General features: G+C 38.0%; 1 protein-coding gene across 1 annotated transcript in view; it reads right to left on the bottom strand.

Moving 5' to 3' along the window:
- UBA6 (ubiquitin like modifier activating enzyme 6) overlaps positions 1-23,184 on the bottom strand; it is a 135,793-nt gene that overhangs the window by 62,365 nt on the left and 50,244 nt on the right. Inside the window, exons 9-11 of the mRNA XM_015815162.1 lie at positions 19,128-19,251; positions 7,812-7,915; positions 3,074-3,136 (exon numbers count right to left, since the gene is read on the bottom strand). Of these exons, the coding sequence (XP_015670648.1) occupies positions 3,074-3,136; positions 7,812-7,915; positions 19,128-19,251 (291 nt within the window). The remainder of the gene's footprint in view (positions 1-3,073; positions 3,137-7,811; positions 7,916-19,127; positions 19,252-23,184) is intronic.

Raw genomic sequence — 23,184 nt, 5'->3', positions numbered from 1 at the left:
TACGCTCCCACAGAGTGGGTCTCCTCAGGGTGCCGTCAGCCAGACAGTGCCGGCTGGCGACCCCAAGGGGGAGGGCCTTCTCTGTGGGAGCTCCCACCCTCTGGAATGAACTACCCCCAGAGATCAGGGTGATCCCTGATCTCCCTTCCTTCCGCCGCGCCCTTAAGACATGGTTATTTCAGCTTGCAGGACTGGCCTATGGGAAATTTTTAGCGGGGGTTTTAAAATTATTTTAAATTATAGGCCAATTGTTAATATTTGTCTTTTAATAGTGTTTTAACTGTAGTATTGGTATTTGGTATTTTGTAGTTGTTTATCTGGCTGTTAGCCGCCCTGAGTCCGTAAGGAGAAGGGCGGGATATAAATATAATAAACATTCAACATTCAAACATTCAACATATCCCTTCCAAGTATGTTCTACTTTCTTAATTTTATCAAAATCTTATTTATTTCTTCTTCCACTAATCTCCCCTATTTAAAGTAAAATATTAATCTATCCTATACCTATCTAATCCATCAATTAATCAATCTCTTTAAGCTGACAAGATAATATCAGACCTTAAATCCTTTCAATCCATTAAGCAGAATTCAAATCTCATCCAGTTAATTATAACTAATAACATCCATATAATCAAAGAATCACATCATCTTATTAAATTTCAATTAATTAATAATTCAATTCAAATCTAAAATATCTTTTCAATTTTCTTCATTCCATTACATAATTTTCATACAAATAAACCTAACATTCTAAAAAATACATTCTTAATATTCTAGATTACTTTAATCCATTATATAAAAAATATCTCATTTTTAAACAAAAATATTGATCTATCCTAGACATATCTAAATGTGTATATCTATCTATCTATTCTATACATGCCTAATCCATCAATTAACCAATCTCTTTAAGCTGACAGAATAGTATCAGACCTTAAATCATTTCAATCCATTGAGCAGAATTCAAATTTCATCCAGTTAGTTATCATAGCTAAACATCCATGTTATAAAACAAACAAGTATCTTATTTAATTAACATTCAATTAATTATTAATTCAATCCAAGTCTAAAACATCTCTTTACTTCAAACTCATAATCTTAATCCTTACATCAGTCCATAATTCTAGGTTGCCTTTAATCCAATACATGAAATTTTAAATTTCATTTTTCAATCTTATTCTAGCTTTCCTCTTATGCCAGGCAGGTTTTCACAGCAAAGCTTCCCTTCCAGGTGATGAATCTCTTTTTGCTGCTTGTGGTGTCATTTGATTCGATGAAAACCATCTTGGTCTCTGCATCGGCCCTCTGTTTCTCTTGTCCATAAAGCCTCGTTGCTTCAGAAGTTCAGAACTCAGTCTTTGCTTTTCCTGGTCTTCAAAGCCATAGGTGGACTGCTTATAGGGCAAGATAAATTCTCTTTATTCTCAGGTAAGTCCTCTTCTTGTATAATCTGTTTTGTAGAGTATTCAGGTGTAATATGAGAGTCAATTTTAAGGTTTAAAGTAGGAGTTCTGGCTCTTAATTCTGTAGTAAACTCTTTTATTGTAGTACATATTTCTTCTTTAGCCTCATAGATCTTTTCCAGTATAAGTTTACAGTTTAAATGTGATTGAGGCTTCTCCATTTTAACAATAGTTGAAGAGAAATCCTTTTTTCTTTTTTAGTGGAGGCTAGAGTTGAGAAGTATCCACCCCCACAAATCCCACAGCTGGCTCAAATTATCTTTTCTCTTGAAAAATAGTTTGAAGGCCAAAACCATCTCATCTCCAAATATTCAACAATTCCAATATTAACTTTTGACCAGTAGATGTCCTCAGTAAGCTAAAAAGATTTTTTCAAACGCCATTTTTTCCCTATTTTTTAAAGAAAGAATGGAAAAAGAAATACTCTACCAATATATCACTCTCCCAAAAAACCCACAATTTTTTCTGTGCCTCAATGTAAATAGAGATAAAATATAGTCTTTAAAAAGGTTTTAATCTGTCCTTTTGTAAAACGCCTTTGTTCCCACACATACAAAAGCCGCTTTTTCCAGACGGGGAAATAATTCCAGCAAAGCTTTTGCAGGCAAAAACAACATAGGGTGAAGAGAGGAACAAAAAGGGTCTCACCCGGACCATCCGCGGTGGGTCTATTGCACTTAGGTGTCAGTGTGACTTTCGGCTGGTGCAGCAGGGTGATCTGCCATCTTGCAGGCCGATCTTTGCTCCGTTGGCCCTAAGGAGATAGCTGGAAACACGGGGGAAGCTGCCGCCCTCCCCTATCTACCAGCAAGCCTCCTCCTTGGTGCTCGCCCCTCCAGGGCAACTTTCGACCCTATAGGGGGGTCTACCAGCGAAGGAAACTCTGGATGGTGCGGAGACAAGTCTCCAAGCACGTCCGGCATCGCTGCGTACCGTAACCGGAAGTCTATACTTTATGGTCTTAATGGTTTTATTGCTTTTAATGTTTTAAATGCTTTGTGTTTTATATTTGTTTATAATGTGTTATATTGTTTTTCTTTGCTTGCTGCCCAGAATCACATATGTGAGATGTATCATTATATAAATTTAGCAAATTTACCAAACAAAGAAATGTCCCACTCTTTGTGTGTGTGTGTGTGTGTGTAAAGAGAGAGAATCAATGGAATAGTCAAATATTTGTGAATTTATTTATTCTACACTGCTATGGTATTTGTGTTTTTAATATGCTGTGAACCGCCCTGAGTCCTACGGGAGAAGGGCGGTATACAAATTAAATTAACCTAACCTAAATTAACCTAACCTATGGTACTTGAAATGAATTAGAATTAATAGCACAGCTTATCTTCAATTGTTATTTATTAGCCTGTTCATTTTGTTCTGCCTTTGTGATTTGCATTAAATTTGGTTTGTGTCGTCGTAATGTTGAATGTTTTGCTGAATCTAAATATTTTAAAAATATTATATATTTAAATTGATTTATGTTGATTTTGCACTATTTTAAGAACTATTTTGAAAAAAGCATATAAATAAAATTAATCTAATTCATATGCATTTATCTCAATAAACTGATTTTAAGCTCAATTATCTTTAAATATTCCAAATAAACTAACCTCAGGTTTGCTGAAGTCAGCAACAAGATAGGTTGGATTAGACAACTGTTTCTCCAATGGTTCCTAGGAGGAAAAAAAGGAATCTATATATAATTTTCAAAACAAAGAAATAATCACAGGCAAACTGAATTAAGAGTGTCCATATTTTTCAAAACCACACATTAATTTTAGCACAGTACAATAGCAGAAACAATCAAAAATGGAATGTGATCCCAAAGATAGTGGAACAAATAAAAATATTTTAAATAAACAGTTTCAAGAGGATAAAACCCTACCATTCTCCAAAGAAAAATCATTAGCAACAAAGTAGAGTTGTTAGCAAATCACAATGAACATAATCTTTATATCAGTTAATAAGTACTGTACTGCTGCTCCTACCTCTAAGCACCAAAATTCTTTTAGGGCAGGGGTCCCCACCCCCCAGGAACTGGTATTCTCAAGTGAGCAAAGCCCCATCCATGCACATGCAGGATCCAGGCAGCACACGAAACCATGTCTCCCAGTCCGCAGAAAAACCATACTCCACGGAACCAATCTCTGGCACTCAAAAGATTGGGGGGGGCTGTTTTAGGATACTAAGATGGGAGAGCTGAGTATTTGTATAAGAGGACTGTTGCTGTCCTTGTTAATTTACCTATGGTTTACTCAATTACTTTTTTCAATCTAACCATATGGGCTAGGTATACACAATAGATTAAAAGTAAAGGCTCTCTCTATATATTTAAAATATCACTCTAATATTTTCTAGCTAAACAACTTACTTATCTTTGATATGTATCAGTGGATCCTATTTTTCCTAATTTCTTAGACACTTTTCCTTTAATTTGTAATTTGTCTTTATATCAACTGTTGAAGTGAACATATTTCATCGGACATATCTATTACAAATTAAAATAGGCTAAAATAATATTAAATGTTCACTGGGTTTATCAATGGTTTATTAATGGATTTAACAATGTGTATTCATTCATTTAAGATTTAACTGAACCATGTACTGTAATCATGTAGAATGTAAGCTTATTTCAGGTAGTTGACATGCTTCAACATTAATGCTTTCTAATCTAACACTGACTTCTAGATTTTACAATGACTTCTAGGTTTTAGCTATGAACAGATAACCTAAGATAACTCCTCTCCTACACTGTAAAATTTCCAGTGTCAAACATCTTTATCATTCCCGAAACAGATTTCTCCAAAGAAATCTGTATTTCCAGATCCAAAATCTCTGAGCACTGCCCCACTTATAACTTTTCTGTTATTTTGTGGAGGGCTCAATACTATATATTTATGACTTTGACGCTCCACTTTATGGCATTTGCTTATTCTGATTGTTTAGTGACAGAAAGTTATCAAATACTTAGCAAACTGATGAAAACATTTTCTGCTAAATTTGCTTCTCAATTTTTCCAAAAACTTTTTTTTATTTATTATCTGATCATATCATTTTATGATTAATTTTTTTTCTTGAAGATTTGCAATATTTAATTAATTAATGTTCTCTTCTTTTTGTCTATTTTGTCTTTTTTGTTCTTTTTGTCTATTTCACAGACAAAAACCTAGAAAAGCACCAGGCCCAGACAGGCTAACTCCTTCTTGCTTGAAAATCTGTGCTGACCAACTGGCCCCCATCTTTACCTGCATCTTTAATAAATCACTAGATATGTGTTGTGTTCCTTCTTGCTTCAAACCCTCTACTATCATCCCAGTGCCTATGAAACCCTCCATCAAGGAGCTGAACTGTGACATCTGTAGTTATAAAAACACTTGAAAGGTTAGTGCTGGCCCACTTGAAAACAATTATGGATCTGCTGTTAGACCCTTTGAATTTGCCTACCGAGCAAATCGATTGGCAGATGAAGCTATTAATATGCATTGCACTACATCTTACAACAGGGGCTGCCACAAAGAAGAGGGAGTCAAGCTATTTTCCAAGGCACCTGAAGGCAGGACAAGAAGCAACGGATGCTTTGATTAGTTCCTCTCTTCGTTGGATCTTGATTCCTCTTTGAAGGACTGTCAATCTTGTTAATTGGTCACCTTGTTGGACGGAGGTCTTCACCACTTACGAGGTTGTGACCTTCAAAAATTCAAGAGACTGGACAGCCATTTGTCTGAAATGGTATAAGGTTTCCTGCCTGAGCAGGGGGTTGGACTAGATGACCTCTAAGGTCCCTTCCAACTTTACTACTACTACTACTACTACTACTACTACTACTACTACTACTATTATTACATCTTTAATCTCCAAAGACCTATGCAAGAGCTCTTTTTGTACACTTCAACTCAGCATTCAATACCATCATTCCAGATATTCTTCTCACTAAACTGACTCAGCTCGCTGTGCCTGGTCACACTGTAGATGGATCTTAAGCTTTCTAATTGTTAGGAAGCAGCAGGTGAAGCTAGGCAAAATCACATCAGATACCTGTACAAATAGCACAGATGCCCCCCAGGGCTGTGTGGTCTCTCCATTTCTCTTTTCTCTCTATACCAACAACTGCATCTGTTAAAGTACTGAAGTTTGTGGATGATACAACAGTCATTAGTCTCATTCAAGACAAAGATGAATCTGCATATAGATGGGAAATTGAAACCTGGCCTTGTGGTGCAGCCAGAACAATCTTGAACTGAACACACTCAAAACTGTAGAGATGATAGTAGGTTTTAGGAGAAGCCCTCCTATTCTACTATCTCTTACAATACTAGACAACAGAGTATCAACAGTGGAAACCTTCAAGTTTCTAGGTTCTATAATATCTCAGGATTTGAAATGGACACCTAACATCAAAAACGTCATCAAAAAAGCACAACAAAAAATGCTCTTCCTGCAACCAATTCAGAAAGCTCAGATTACCCAAGGAGCTGCTAATACAGTTCTACAGAGGAATTATTGAGTCTGTCATTTGTAACTCAACAATTATCTGGTTTGGCACAGCAACCAAGCAGGACAGACACAGACTTCAATGGATAGTTAGGACTGCAGAAAAAACAATTGCAATCAGCCTTCCTTCCTTTGAGGACCTGTATACTGCATGAAGCAGAAAGAGAAAATATCTACAGTCTCCTCATATCCTATAAATAAACTGTTTCAACTTCTTCACTCAAGACGACACTATAGGGCATTGAACGCCAAAACAACTAGACACGACAGTTTTTTGCCTTCATGCCATCACTCTGCTAAACAATTAATTCCCACAACACTGTCTGCCTTAGGATGTCAAACCTTGTAGTAGGGTTGTATTACAATTAACCTTCTCATCTTTCCTATTACCTATTCCTTTAGCATCTTATGACTATAATTTTGTTCTTAGTATCTTATGATTTATGCTGATTGCTTTTTTTTACTATCCTATGACTGTGTTGTATCTTATGATTTCTGATGATTTCATTTTATGATTATGATCATGATTTATCACTTGTTGCTTGCATGTACACTGAGAACTTATTCACCAGAGACAAATTCCTTGTGTGTCCAATTACACTTGGCCAATAAAGAATTCTGTTCTGTTCCGTTCCATTCCATTGCACAAATAAAGGTTATTTTGTTACAATGCTAGATTAAAACATGTTTAACTAGTTCAGTGTATTGTTTATTCAGTGAATCACTCCTTGCTTACTAACCACAATTGGGACTGACAATTTGATTGCTAAGTCTTGCTGTGCCTAAGCAGAAAATTACATGGCCATCATGGGCTTATGATCTTACTTTCCTTCCAATCATTAAGTTAAATGTGGTTGTTAAAGAAAAAAATGTTATTGTGACTTATAGTTTTATTTCTGCCTTTTCTATTAACTTTTTCTCAAAAGCCAGTTGCAAAACCCACAAAAGGTGATCACATGAATGAGGGATGCTACGATAGTTGAAAATGCACCCTGGTTGTGAAGTACATGAGTGGCGATCATGTGAATACAGAATGTTGCAATAATTATAAATGTAAGGATTAGTTGCAAAGTTGTTTTTTTTAAGCATTGTCATAACTTCAGTTACTAATGAGGCAGTCAGTGAGCAAGGACTACCTGTATATCATTTAGATACAACTGAAACTTTTAGATCAGAAAAATTCAGAACTGATTCTCTAATGAAACTAATAAAAATATGTAACAATTATATTTCTGACCAAAAGGCATAAAAATAGAACAACTTAAAGCAGAAGGAAAAATAGATTTAAAAGGACCAATAATTAGAAACAGAACAGGCACACAAACAATAAAATCCTGATCAAGGATTGCTACGTACCAAAAGGCAGCAAATCTCACTCCCTTGTATAAAAGCCCTAATAAAGATTAGAAAGATCCTCAGTTGCTACAGGAAGCATTTGGAACCTGTTTTTTAATGCTAAAGAACTTGTTATGAAAGTTATAAAACCAAACTTTTATCCCTACAATATATATGGTTTTTTCTTTGAATCTGCACCAAGTATGGATTCAAATTTGTATCAAGCAGGTATTCCTGGTTTTCTGCATATGTGTGTATTTCTTTCATATACAATACATTCCTCTTCCCTTTTCATATGGCCAGTTTCTTTTAAATAAGTTATACACTTCAATATTCGCATTCGCTCATGAATTTTATCCAACCACGGTTTAATAATGTTTGCTAAACCTTATTTGCCTGCCTGCATTAAGATTTCTCATTCTTTTTGCATTAAGATTTCTCATTCATTTATCACATTCAGGTCAATAAAATCTAGAAGAATATATACACATACTGTTTATAGTTATCTTTACAGACACTTACAAAATGAAATACTTTAGGTATCTTTACTTGGACAGCTATGCCACCATGTAAATAAGGTTCCATATCTGTAGTATTCCCAATGCTGAAGGAATAAGGTGATATAACTGAAAGAGAGAGAAAACAGTTGGGGGCAAATTTTATCTTCTTTATCTGCTAATCTTAAATAAAATGAAACTGAAAATGTTTGTTTTATATGGTTCTACAAATTCAGTTTGACTTTTATTGTTTTACAAGAAAAGTAACTCAGTTCATACAATAGTAAGCTAATTATCATATACAATTATATAAAAATGGAACAAAGTAATGAAATTCTATTCTATGACTAAAGAACTATATAATAATCAGAATAATATCAGAATGAAAAAGTATTTAATAGTAATATGCAGAACTCACTGGTTTGGGAATGGAACATTCAGAAAAACCTTCCACAGACTATGTTCTTCTAAGTTAGTTGGTGATTTTTCTGAAAATGAATCCTATAAATCTAAAGTGGCTTGAAATGTTTGGGGCATAGAATTCCTAACAAAACTGGCCTGTTCATGCTTAATATTTAACTATTGGCTACTAACAAACTTCTTGGATGAAAAGGAGAAAGATATGTCTATCAACTTCATAAATAAAATTGGTTGGGATTGCAACACAAAAAATAATTTCAAAATAATTTTGGTAGTTTAGCAAAGTGAAAATAGCCAGGATTTTCAGGCTCTCTGGAAGACTAAAAGTGGAAGTTATATGAATATCATGAGGAACGTCATTCCAGAGAGCAGGTGCCACAATAGAGAAGACATGCTTCCTGGGTTCCAAAAAATGACCATGAGTTGAAAGGACAATAATAATAATAATAAAGTTGGAAGGGACCTTGGAGGTCATCTGGTCCAACCCCCTGCTCAGGCAGGAAACCCTATACCATTTTAGACAAATGTCCTTCCAGTCTCTTCTTAAAAACTTCCAGTGTTGGAGCATTCACCACTTCTGGAGGCAGGTTGTTCCACTGGTTAATTGTTCTGTCAGGAAGTTTCTCCTTAGTTCTAGGTTGCTTCTCTCCTTGATTAGTTTCCATCCGTTGCTTCTTGTCCTGCCTTCAGGTGCCTTGGTTTTATCGAACTGAGGGAGAAGAAACACCGTCGGGGACTCTATAACCTTGTGACGATAGTACAGGGGGGAGCAGGAAGAGAAGTAATTTGATCTGTATGGGTTAAGGTCCAGCTGTTCCTTATATGTTTTAGCCTCCAGTCCCCTAATCATCTTTGTTGCTCTTCTCTGTACTCTTTCTAGAGTCTCAACATCTTTTTTTCATCATGGTGACCAAAACTGGATGCAGTATTCCAAGTGTGGCCTTACCAAGGCATTATAAAGTGATATTAATACTTCACGTGATCTTGATTCTATCCTTCTGTTAATGCAGCCTAGCACTGTGTTGGCCTTTTTGGCAGCTGTAGCACACTGCTGGCTCATATTTAAGTGGTTGTCCACTAGGACTCCGAGGTCCCTTTCACAGTTACTACTATTAAGCAAGGTACCCCCTATACCAGGGCTTTTCAACCAGTGGTACGGGTACCTGTGGTACATTGGCATCTGGCAGGTGGTACGCGACCATCCTAGAAAAGTGGTAGCGGGGGAGGGGAATGAGCTGAACCGGTGGCAGCACCGCACAAGCCTGAGCGAGAGATGGCTGGAGCTGCAGGGCTGTCAGGGCTCAGCAGAAGTGCCAGGATCAGTGCTGCTTTCCAGCTGATCGGCGCTTCTTCGGGGCTGTCAGGGCTCAGTGGAAGCGCCAGGATCAGCGCCAGGCTCCAGCTGGAGCTCGGCACTGATCCTGGTGCTTCTGCTGAGCCCTGAAGAAGCACCAATCAGTTGGAATGTTGCAGCATCTCCAGGGTCTTGTGATTTACATTCAGATGCTTGGCAACTGATTCATATTTATGACGGTCACAGTGTCCCAGGGTCATGTGAAGTGGCCAAAACCTGCTGCAACCACCCAGCAGACGGAGGGAAACACCCCCCCCACCAAACACCCCCCACCCTACCCCTGCTGCCAATCCTCAACAGAAATGCTCACAACAATGAAAACCTTGGACAGGAGGAAGAGCGCCGCCGGGCGCTGTCTTGCTCAGCTGTGGCTTGGGGGGCACTTTTTTCGGTGCCATTGTAACTTAGAACAGTCACTAAGTGAACTGTTGTAAGTCGAGGACTACCTGTACTTTATCACTTTTTTCGTGTTTTTTTTTGTCATCAAGTTTTTGACACCTTGCTAAGCGACTGGTGGTACTCGGATGTTACCATATCCTAAAAGTGGTACAATGGGTGAAAAGGTTGAAAAGCCCTGCCCTATACTATACCTGTACATTTGGTTTTTCTTGCCTAAATATAGAAGGTTATTTTTTCACCATTGAATTTCATTTTGTTAGATAGCGCCCAGTGTTCAAGTCTGTCCAGATCCTCCTGTATCTAAAGCCTGTCTTCTGGAGTGTTGACTATTCCTGCCAGCTTGGTGTCATCTGCAAATTTAATGATTTCCCCATCTATCCCCTTGTCCAAATCGTTGATGAAGAGGTTGAAGAGCACTGGGCCCAGAAAAGAGCCCTGGGGCACCCCACTACACACTTCCCTCCATGTAGATGCAGTTCCATTGAGGACCACACACTGAGTATGGCCGGTCAGCCAGCTACAGATCCATCTGGTGGTGATGCTATCTAACCCACATTTTTCTATCTTATCAAGTAGTAGGTTGTGATCTACTTCATCAAATGCCTTACTGAAGTCCAAGTAAGTTGATGAAGAGGTTGAAGAGCACTGGGCCCAGAACAGAGCCCTGGGGCACCCCACTACACACTTCCCTCTATGTAGATGCGGTTCCATTGAGGACCACATGCTGAGTATGGTCGGTCAGCCAGCTACGGATCCATCTGGTGGTGATGCTGTCTAACCCACATTTTTCTATCTTGTCAAGTAGTAGGTTGTGATCTACTTTATCAAATGCCTTACTGAAGTCCAAGTAAATTATATCCACAGCATTCCTCTGGTCCACTAATTTTGTCACTTAGTCAAAGAATGCAATAAGATTTGTCTGGCATGATCTGTTTTTGACAAACCCATGTTGGCTTTTAGTAATGATTTTGTTAGCCTGTAAGTGTTCGCTGATTCGTTGTTTATCTTTTCCAGAATCTTCCCAGGTATTGAGGTCAGGCTGATAGGTCTGTAATTTCCTGGGTCCCTTTTTTTCCTTTTTTGAAGATGGGAACTACATCAGCTCTTTTCCAGTCCTCTGGTAATTCCCCAGTGCTCCAGGATCTTTGAAAAATATAGCTCAATGGTTCTGTGATCACATTTGCCAGTTCCTTGAGAACCCTGGGGTGTAATCCATCTGGTCCTGGTGATTTGAACTCGTCTAGGCTGGACAGATGCTCACTTACCGTTTTCTTGCCTATCTTAACTTGTGTTTCTATTCTGTTTTTTATGGCACTATTTTTGGTAGGTTGGTCTGTTTTTTCCCTTTGTGTAAAGACAGATGCAAAAAACGAGTTAAATAATTCTGCTTTCTCCCTGTTGCTTGTCATCTTCTTGCCACTTTCACTCACTAATGGACCAATCATTTCCTTCACTTTTTTCTTGTTTTTTACATGTTGAGAGAAGCTTTGTTTGTTATTTTTGATTTTGGTCGCAAGACTTAATTCATTTTGAGTCTTAGCTTTCCTCACTTCATCTTTGCAGGCTCGTGCTATTTGCACCTATGTTGGTTTCTTTTGAGAGCTGTTATTTTTCATCTTTGTTGGTATTGTGCTAGACTGGGCTTTTATTATCTCACTTTTCAAAATTTCCCAAGCTTCTTGAATTGTTTTCCCCTTGAGGATTCTCATCCATGGAATCCTTCCCAAGCCCTCTCTAAATTTATTGAAATTAGCTCTCTTAAAGTCCAAGACTCTAGTTTGACTGTGTTCTATTACTTGTGCTTCCATAATGTTAAATTCCAATATTGCATGATCACTTCCTCCCAATGTTCCTGTGGTTTCAACACCTTCTATCATTTCATCTCTGTTAGTGAGAATTAGATCCAAAATGGCTAATCCCTTAGTTCCCTTCTCTACTTTTTGGGAGACAAAGTTGTTTGCTGGGTTTGCAAGGAATCTGTTTGATCTTCCACTTGGTGCAGAGTTTGTCTCCCAGTTGATGTCAGGGTAGTTAAAGTCCCCCATTACTATTGTGATGTGCTTCCTACATACCCTAGTTAGCTGACTAGCAAAATGTTCATCTATTTCCTCTGTTTGGTTGGGTGGCCTGTAGTATACACCTATGGCAATGTCATCCCCCCCTTTTATATTGACCCAAATGCATTCAAGACAGTTTTCATCGTTGTTGTGCTCTATTTCTGTAGAGATGTAGTTATTTCTTACATATAGAGCAACTCCGCCTCCTCTTTTATTTGGTCTGTTTCTTTTAAATAATTTAAATCCCTCTTAGCTGTGTGTTCCATTTGTGGGTTTCAAAGATCCTGGAGCACAGGGGAACTACCAGAGGACTGGAAAAGAGCTGATGTAGTTCCCATCTTCAAAAAAGGGGGAAAAAATGGACTCAGGAAATTACAGACCTATCAGCCTGACCTCAATACCTGGGAAGATCCTGGAAAAGATAATCAAACAACGAATCAACGGACACCTAGAGGCAAACAAAGTCATTACTAAAAGCCAACATGGGTCTGTCAAAAATAGATCATGCCAGACAAATCTTATTGCATTCTTTGACCAAGTGTCAAAATTAGTGGATGAGAGGAATGCTGTGGACATAATTTACTTGGACTTCAGTAAGGCATTTGATAAAGTACATCACAACCTAATACTTGACAAGATAGAAAAATGTGGGATAGACAGCATCACCACCAGATGGATCCGTAGCTGGCTGACCAGCCGTACTCAGCGAGTGGTCCTCAATGGAACCGCATCTACATGGAGGGAAGTGTGTAGTGGGGTGCCCCAAGGCTCTGTTCTGGGCCCAGTGCTCTTCAACATCTTCATCAACGATTTGAACGAGGAGATAAATGGGGAACTCATCAAATTTGCAGACGACACCAAGCTGGCAGGAATAGCCAACACTCCAGAAGACAGGCTTAAGATACAGAAAGATCTGGACAGACTTGAACACTGGGCAGTATCTAACAAAATGAAATTCAATGGTGAAAAAAGCAAGGTTCTACATCTAGGCAAGAAAAACCAAATGCACAAGTACAGCATAGGTGGCACCTTGCTCAATAGTAGTAACTGTGAGAGGGACCTCGGAGTCCTAGTGGACAATCACCTAAATATGAGCCAGCAGTGTGCTGCAGCACGGTTTTTCCGGTTGTGTCACGAAGGCTGCATTAACAGAGGGATAGAATCAAGATCACGTGAAGTGTTAATACCACTTTACAATGCCTTGGTAAGGCCACACTTGGAATACTGCATCCAGTTTTGGTCACCGTGATGTAAAAAAGATGTTGAGACTTTAGAAAGAGTACAGAGAAGAGCAACAAAGATGATTAGGGGATTGGAGGCTAAAGCATATAAGGAACGGCTGCTGGAATTGGGTATGTCTAGTTTAATGAAGAGAAGGACGAGGGGGGACATGATAGCAGTGTTCCAATATCTAAGGGGCTGCCATAAAGAAGAGGGAGTCAAGCTATTTTCCAAAGCGCCTGGAGGCAAGACAAGAAGCAAAGGGTGGAAACTAATCAAGGAGAGAAGCAATCTAGAACTAAGGAGAAACTTCCTGACAGTGAGAACAATTAACCAGTGGAACAATCTGCCTCCAGAAGCGGTGAATGCTCCAACGCTGGAAGTTTTTAAGAAGAGACTGGACAGCCATTTGTCCGAAATGGTATAGGGTTTCCTGCCTGAGCAGGGAGTTGGACTAGATGACCTTCAAGGTCCCTTCCAACTTTATTATTATTATTACTATTACTATTACTATTATTATTAATTATTATTATTACTACTACTACTACTATCCCACCATGTTTCCATAATGGCAACAATATCATATCTGCCCTTATTAACCTGAATTTCTAGTTCACCCTGTTTGCTGTTTATACTCTGTGCATTGGTGTATAGACATTTGAGTCCTTTATGACTGACCCTGTGTTTACTTTCTACGTAACCTGTGTGGCGCCTGAGTTCCCCTATTGTCTTACCACCTATTTGGTTAGTGCACTTTATGTGGCACTCGCTATTAGAAGCTTGATTTTGCTTGACAGCAAGGTTGATATTCTTGACCACACACACATCTATGTTACATGCACTGATAGCCCTATAGTTTTTAGATTGCCGGGGACAGTGATGTTCTGTATCAATTAACTCACTGTCCCCGCTGTTTACTTTAAATATTCCTCCAGAAAATCTGTGAATTTATAGTCGAGTAACTCAGTCCCTTTCTTTGATGGATGCAAACCATCTTTTTTGTACATTTTTTCATTGGGCCAGCTACAGATATCGTGACTAATATATCCAAAGCCTTCCCCTTTACACCACTCCTTTAGCCACATATTGAATTGTGCTATACGCTGGCCTTTTCCATTTTGCTCCTTATATACTGGAGCATACCAACCTTGTTGGCTCATACTACATTGGAAGACACCAAGAGAGATAGGTGGTTCCTCAGATCAATTAATCAATCAGAATACAGCTGGAAAGGATCTTGGAGGTCTTCTAGTCTAACCCTCTGCTCAAATAGGAGACTATATCATTTCAGTCAGGTGGCTGTCCAGTCTTTTCTAAAACCTCCAGTGATGAAGCACCTACAACTTCTGAAGGCAAGCTGTGCCACTATTTAATTGTTCTCACTTTAGGAAGTTTCTTCTTAATTCCAGGTTGCTTCTCTCGTTGATTAGTTTCCATCCATTGTTTCTTATCTTGCCTTCTGGTCTTTTGGAAAATAAGATGACTCTCTTCTTATTTGTGGCAGCCCCTCAAATACTGGAATACTGCTATCGTGTCATCCCTAGTCCTTCTTTTCTCTAGACTAGTCATACCCAATTCCTGCACCTGTTCTTCATATGTTTTTGTCTCCAGGCATTTAATCATCTTAGCTCTTCTTTGCACTTTTTCCAAAGTCTCAACATCTTTTTTGTAATGTGGCGACCAAAACCAGATGCAGTATTCCAGGTGTAGTCTTATAAAGGATTTATAAAGCGGTACTAATATTTTACACAATTTTGATTCCATGCCTGTGTTTATAGAACCAAGGATTGTATTAGCTTTTTTTGGCTGCTGCCACCCACTGTTGGCTCATGTTTAAGTGATCTTGCACTAGGATTCCAAGATCCCTCTCACAGTTACTCTGTTTGTGCCAGGTTTTGCCTAATCTTACTTGTACTTTTGGTTTTTCCTCCCTAAGTGTAAAACCTTGCTTTTCTCTACACTAAATTTCATTTTGTTGGATAGGGCCCAATGTTCAAATCTGTCAAGATCTTTTTGGATCCTGAGCTTTTTTTCTGGGGTGTTGGTTATTCCTGCCAGCTTAGTATCATCTGAAAATTTGATGAATTTCTCTTCTATTCCCTCATCTAAGTCATTTATGTAGATATTGAAGAGTACTAGGCCTAAGATGGAACCTTGTCATACCCCACTGTTTACTTTCCTCCATGTAGATGTAGTACCATTAAAGATTACTTGTTGAGTATGGTTTGTCACTATCCATATGATAGTGATGCTGTCTATTCCACATTTTTCTAACTTACCAAGAAGTAGGTTATGGTCTACTTGGTTGAATTCCTTACTGAAACCTAAGTATCTAAATATACTGTGTCCATAGCAGTTTTCTGCGTTAGTCACTTTGTCAAAGAATGAAATAATATTGATGTGGTATTATCTGTTTTTAACAAATCTGTGCTGGCTTCTAGTTATAACTTTGTTTCTAGATGTTCACAAATCTGGTTTTTTATTATCTTTCCTGATATCTTCCCAGGTATTGATGTTAGGCTGATTGAGCTATAGTTTCCTGGGTCTGGTTTTCCCCCCCTTTTTTGAAGATGGGAACCACATCAGCTCTTTTCCAATCCTCAGGTAGTTCCCCGGTGCTCAGGATTTTTTTAAAGATATGGTATAATGGTTCAGAGATAACATCTGCCAGCTCCTTTAAGATTCTGGGATGAAATCCATCATATCCTGGTGATTTATATTCATCAAGATCAAAGAGGTGTTCTCTTACCAATTTCTTGCTTATTATAATTTTTATTTCTAGTTTGTCTTTTACAGTTATGCTTTTGGTAGGTTGGCTATAGTTTCTTTTTGCATGAAGACTAATGCAAAAAAAAATGAATTAAGCAGTTCTTTTTTTTCTCTACTGTCTCTTACTTCCTTGCCATCTTCTCTCTTTAGTGGACCAACTGTTTCCTTGACTTTTTTCTTGTTATTTATATGTTGAAAGAAACTTTTTTTACTATGTTTGACTTTTGTTGCAAGTCTTTATTCATTCTAAGCCTTTGCTTTCCTGATTTCATCTTTGCAAATTCAGGTTACCTGCTAATACTCTGCCTTAGTTATGTGTCCCTTTTTCCAATTTTTTTTTGTACTTGTCCTTTTTGTCTTTCAGTTTATCAGAAGAATCTTTGTGCAACCATGCTGGTTTCTTTTTGGATTTCTTGATTTTCTTTTTTCATGGTATTGTGCTGGACTGGGCTTTTATGGTCATATTTTTCAATTTCCCATACTTCTTGAGTTGTTTTCCCCTTTGGGATTTTCATCCATGGAATTTTTCTTAGGCTCTTTCTGAGTTTGTTAAAAATCATCTCTTTTACAGTTTAAGACACTGGTTGGGTTATATTCTATTTCTTGTGTTTGCATTATATTGAATTCCAGTATGGCGTAGTCACTCTTGCTCAACATTCCAGCAATTTCAACCCCCTCTATCACTTCTTCTCTATTAGTAAGAATTGCGTCTAGTGTAGCATTTCCTCTAGTTCCCTCGTCTACCTTTTGGATGACAAAATTGACAGCTAGGTTAAGTTGTTTAGGAATCTGTTCAATCTCCACTTGCTACAGAGTTTGCCTCCCAGTTGATATCAGGGTAGTTAAAATCTCCCATTAATACTGTAGTGTTTCCTACATACATTTTGTTAATTAATTAGCAAAGAATTATCTATTTCTTCTGCTTGATTGGGTAGCCTGTAGTATATGCCTATAGCAATGTCATTCTTTTTTCATTTTATATTGACCCATATGGATTCTAGGAGATTTTCATCCTTGGTTTTGTGCCTTTCTGTAGAGATGTAGTGAGATAATGAGGTTTTTCCATGTAGATCTTTATAGGTCATAATCAACACCTTGAATTGCACCCAGACGCATACTGTTAACCAGTGCAACTCACACACCAGCTCAAGCTGTGCAAAAGTCTTCCTAGACATAGTTGCCACTTGTTCATTGAACAGGAACTGTAAATCCATAAAGAGCCTCAAATTGTACATCACTCTTAAATAGGGAAATGCAATCTTGTCCAAAATTAAAGGTAGAGTATCCCCAGATCTAGGTCTTGATAAGATTGAATTAGAAGCAGTTCCTCCACATCCAAATGTGCATAACCTCCAGAAACTAGGACAGAACCTGGATATCCTTCCTTGACGTGTTGAAAGTTGACAGATTGGATATCATCGATGTACTTATATTTGAGGTGGCATTGTGGCTCAGTGGTTAAGACACCAGGCTTGTTAGCTGGAAAACTGACAGTCCAGGTTCGAGACCCAAGTGCCACATGACAGGGTGAGCTCCTGTTCTCACCTCAGCTCCTGCCAACTTAGCAGTTCGAAAGCGTGCAAATGCAAATAGATAAACAGGTACCACTTCAGTGGGAAGGTAATAGGGCTCCATGATGTCATGCTAGCCACATCAGAATGGAAACTTTTTGGACAGCGCTGGCTCAACAGCCTTTAAACCAGTGGTTCTCAACCTGTGGGTCGGGACCCCATTTGGGATCGATCGACCATTTCATGGGGATCGCCAAGCAAGGCTGCCCACCATTTTTTTTGTCCGCCATTTTTCCCCCTTTTCCGGCGGGTGCCTTACCTCCCTTGGGCTGGGCCAGCTGGTGGTCGGCCTGCTCCGTCTCTGCTGCTTGCCAGCTACGCCTTGGCCGGCGCAGGGGGCGGAACCACGCATGCGCGGCGCTTCCGGGCAAGGAAAGTCCTCAACTTACGACCGGTTGGGTAGTCCTCAACTTACGACCGGTTTAGTCCTCGACTTATGACCAGTTTAGTCCTCGACTTATGACCGGTTTAGTCCTCGACTTACGACCGGTTGGGGTCGCGGCATTAAAAAGGTTGAGAACCACTGCTTTAAACGGAGATGAATGCAGCCTCCTATAGTCAGCAGTGCCCTATAGATGCTATTGTCTCAAAAAACTCTGGCTTTTATCTTCTTCACGTGTTTTCCTTGATTTTAAGATCTTCACTTATTGCTTAAGATTGTTTCATCTGTAATATTCAGTTTGCTTTTCTTTGTTGGAATTGTTTGTGATTTTAAGAATAATTTTATCTAAGAAGTTCTTGCCATTTTGAGTTTCTTTCTCATTGGTTTTGACAGGCTAGAAGCTCTGATTTTTTTTAAAATCCACTTTAAGTTGAAGAATTTGAAGTGGTCCATCAGAATTCTTCTCCAGTGATCAGTTTGGAATATGTACTGTACTTGAAGGTTTGCATTTGACAGGAAATTTTATTTCTCTTTTTAAGGAATTCACCCACTCTCCTCCACTTAAACTGTTCAAAGGTCATTCTTTTCTCATCCACCTAGGGTAGGGGTAGTTTAGTGTCTGTGTCTGTTATTGTGCAGAGGACATGACATATTTATTGAAAGCAGTCCTGTCAAAAATATCTCAGGATTTCATATTCTCCAAGGTAAATACTTGAAATGTTCCAACTGATGCTGATCAAAGTGTGTTCTGGTAAATTATTTTTTGTTAGTTCTAATGCTGGGTGTGGCATGACATAAATCTAACACATTAAAATAAAGTCAGACATTGAAACAAGTGGACTGAGATATTTTGGTTGTGCTGTCTATCCAAAACCATATAGTATGTATTTTGTAGTTATTATTAATCTTTATTAATAAATTATACAATTGATGCAAAATTCATAAAATATATTCAGGAATCTTTAGGAAAATAGAATGATCAAACATCTATAATCTTTTTGTAAGAATTAACATTAACCATTTTCCCCATGATAGTAGTATATTGTCCCCCTACTTCAAAATTCCCCCAGAACACACATTTTGGATATAAATTTTATTTACTAGAAACTTAATTTATAATGATATGTTTTTGCTATTGCCACACAGTTTGAAAAAAAGTTTGGCTTACCAGTTATCTGATGGGTGGATCCATTTAATGCTGACATTCCATTAATTTCCCGGAAAGTTACAAACTGTCCAGTTTCAAGTTTATGAGGATTATTTTCAAGGCAGGTGACAATACCATAAGTTGTCTAAATTGGAACCCACCAAATAGCAAGGAAAAGTAAGATTGCAGTAAATATTCAAACACAACAATTCTTATTCTTGATTTGATTCTTGATAAATACATGGATATGCAGTTTTCTTGGTAATTTTAATTGGGATTTTTTTAACCTCCAAATGTAAGGCTGAGAGAGATATCTAACTAGTTTCCACAACTAAAGTAAAAATATTATCTGCTTCTAATCTTATTCTAATTTTATTTAATAATTCCAAGATATGACTGGAGCATTAAAACAAATACCAATATGAAAATTCAAATGATCATAATCAAAACCCTGCATGAATAATAAGCCTTACAAAATACTGACTAATGCATCCTCCCCCAATGGAGATTCTCCTATATGTCAGTGACGATGTTGGTTGAAAAATTTTCCAAAATAAGTAAATAGAGGAATTTTTCCATTTTATAAATTTATTCATAAGAGTGAATGGATATTGATTAAAATATTTGATTGACTTAGTTGTTTCAACATTTTATTTCTTTGGATGAATATAGTAAGTAAGGTATACAAAAAAATATAAGTCATTACATTGTAGACAGATGAAATAAAATTTTTACAGAGTTCATCTTGAATGATTACGTAATACATTTAGCCTTAAGGACTGCAAATGTATGAATTACAGGTAGTTTTTACTGACTGCAACTGGGACTGGCAACTCTGTCATTAAGCAACTCAATAATTAATCACAATTTCACATGACTGTGCCATCTTACAATACAGGTAGCCCTCAGGTTACAACCGCAATGAAGTCTGCCCATTAGGGTCGAAAGTCAGGAGGAGATTAAGTGATCTACTTTAAGTGAATGAGTCCTCATCCCAGTTCTGCCGAGTGCATTCATTAAACAAATGCACAGGTTATTAAGTATGCATGGAGTAAATTGGGTAGGGAAGATGATGGTGGGCCTAGTGCAGGAACAAGACCACCGGCTTTTGGCCACCCAAAGCTCCCCCCCCCACCGAGATATCTCATGAACTGCCTCCCAACCCTTGGGGTCCCCACAGTCACTTGGTCCTCCTCCACACTTAGCCCCTGTACTCACCCTGGCACCAACTGATCATTTAACTTTCAAAGATCTTCATAGCTCAGGAAGTCAGGGTAGGAAAAGAGGGCAAACTCCACTGCTGGGCCAGATGGCAGAAAAGCAGCCATCTTTTCCTGAGACACTGGTTTAGCTCTGTTTTCAGCAAAACTCTTCCCTTGTTACATTCTCCCTCTTTCTTCCAGCAAACACACGGCACACATACCCAACATTCCCTCTTCCAGCAAACTCACAAGGCCACAAACTCTCTCTTCCACACTTGCCTTCTTCAAAGTGAATCAACGTAGCTAGCAAACTTCCCTGTTGCTGGAGGAAAGAAGGAGTGTGTGGCTGTTTGAGTTTGTTAGAAGACAGAGTGTGTGGCCATAGGCGTATATTTGTTTGCAGAAAAAAAGGAGAATGTGGAAGAAGTAGTGTGTGGAAAAGGGAGAGTGTAACCGCATACGTTTGCTGGAAGAGGGAGTGTGTTATTGCGTGCATGCATGCGTGTGTTTGCAGGAAGAATAGTGTGTAGAATAGGGATTGAGCGGAAGAGTGTGTAGCTGCGTGAGTTTGCTGGAAGAGGAAGTGTGTGGCCATTATGTGCATGCGTTTGCAGGAAGAAAGAGGGAGAGTGTAGCAAGAGAAGAGTTTTGCTGAAAACAGAGAACTGTGCCAGCATCTCAGAAAAAGATGGGCACTTTTCTGCCATGAGGCCTAGCAATGGGGTGGCCTTCCTTCCTTTTCTAACCTGACATCCTGAGCTCTGGAGATCTTCGAAAAATAAGTGAGAAATCAATGACGGGGTGGGCAGAAGCATGGGGAACCCGATGGACTAGCAAAACAGGCCCAGTACCTGTGGCAACTGGTGGGGCAGGATGCGAGGGGGAAATAGGAGGTATGTGCATTGCATCCTGTGGTCAGTCCCAGTCAGGTCATAAGGGCAAATGACCACAGAGATGCTGCAATATATGTAACTTCAGGACAGGGTCGTAAGTACTTTTTGTAGATCTATTGTAATTTTGAACTATCACTAAGTGATCTGTTGTTACTCGAGAAGCACCTGTATCAGGTCTGGCTGAAATTGTTAAGGAAATCACCACAGGTGTGACTTCCGGTGAAGATGGCCTACTGACAACAAGCCCAAGGGTTTTCTCTGGTCTGTGACTTTTTCAATTTACTAACAAAAGGAATAGGCATTTCTTTAGTTTATATGATTTTTCTAGGTTAGGGAGAGTCCTAGAATTACCACACAATATCCTCCATAGAACAGTAGTCTACAAGAAGCCTCAGGAGCTGTGCTGAGAGGCAGACTGTAATAATTTTGTTGCTGAAAAAGCAGCCATTGTGGAATTTATTTTTCAAATGGACAATAAATTATGCCTTTCATGTCTTAATCACTTTCTGGGATTATTATCTTAGAGGCTCTTTTTAGCCACAGCCTGTTATTCCTTTTTGAAGATCTGTGCCATTTTTGTGATTCCTTTATTGTTAAACGACAAGGAAGAAGGTTGCTGGAGGCAAACTGAAACAAAAAGCATGGAGTATCTTTTTTTAACTTTGATAGAGAAACTTAAAGATAAAAATTTCTGGTTTTATTTTATTTTAAATAATCTGTATGTAACCTGGTGTGCTTTTTTGTGAATAGTTGAAATTTTCCGGGTTTTAGGAATTTTAATTGGCCAGGAACTATTAGTTGACTTACAAAACTACTCTTGGACCACAAGAGGGAGATAAGAAGATGGAGCATGGATTCAGGCATATTGTCAGAAAGGTGTTAAAAATATTAAATATTTAAATAAAACCCTTCATTTATAGATCAATTATGTTCTAAAGATGTTATAAAAACTTCCATGTGATTGGAAGAAAGAGGAGTAATTCAGAGACATAATTATGTGAGAAAGTTACCAAGCCTCTGATGCAATTTCACAAATAGCTGACAATGCAAAGGATTTAACTGCAATCTTGGAATTCAAATCTGACACCAATCTTTATTATGATAATGGCTTAAATATAAGCCTCCCAGCTACAGTTTCAAGCAAATTTACAACTTTCAAGAGGACAACTTTAGTACTTTTATCTTCATGAATACTAAACAAGATTGAGAATTCCTTCAGAAAAAGAGAAGTTTATAATTACTTGATAAACATTCCAGAGAATGTTTAAAAGATTTGATTCTTTGAGGATAAGCTGGAAGGAGTGAATTAAATTTAATCAGTTAATTGGAGTTAGGAATAACTTTGACCAGTTGATGTACTGTATATAATTGAAAGGAAGTTTTAACATAGCTTTACATTTATAAAGTGGGTCTGAAAATGTGTTTTTTCCTTCATATACAACGTTTGAGTAAAGCTTGTAAAGTATTATTGAAAGTGAATTTTAAAGTATCTAAAGAAGAAGTTTAAAAAGTTATATTAAAATTCATTTATTTTGGAAATACTTTTAAAGAAAAGTTTAGAGCTTTAAAATGGAGGAAAAAGTTATTTTCCTTAAAGAATCAGTATAGTGAATTTTGCTAATATAAATAATGATAGTCTGTAAAAATTAATAAGTGCAAACAGAAATATATATTATTTTCCACAACAAAAAAGTAGATATGGTTGAATTGATTGCTTTAGTCAAAGAACATACGTAACTTGGTTTTCATTTGGAAACCACTTCTAGATTTTGTGCTTGTGTTGGAAAAATGAAACTTTGATTTTGATTTTGCTGATTAGATATGTTCATTGTTATAGAAATGGCTAGTATATATTATTGTGTAAAAATAAAAAGTTGAGGCTATAATGTTATTATCTACTACCGTGCTAAAGAGTCGGAAGTCAACACCTTTTTTTCTTTTTCCCCTTCTGCTCCTCATTTGTTCTTTTCCCCTCCCCTTGTT

Source organism: Protobothrops mucrosquamatus, unplaced genomic scaffold (assembly GCF_001527695.2).
Source record: "Protobothrops mucrosquamatus isolate PMUCROS unplaced genomic scaffold, P.Mucros_1.0 scaffold320, whole genome shotgun sequence".
NCBI lineage: Eukaryota > Metazoa > Chordata > Lepidosauria > Squamata > Viperidae > Protobothrops > Protobothrops mucrosquamatus.
Note: the sequence above shows the minus strand (reverse complement) of the source record. Positions and strands in the feature narration are given on the sequence as shown.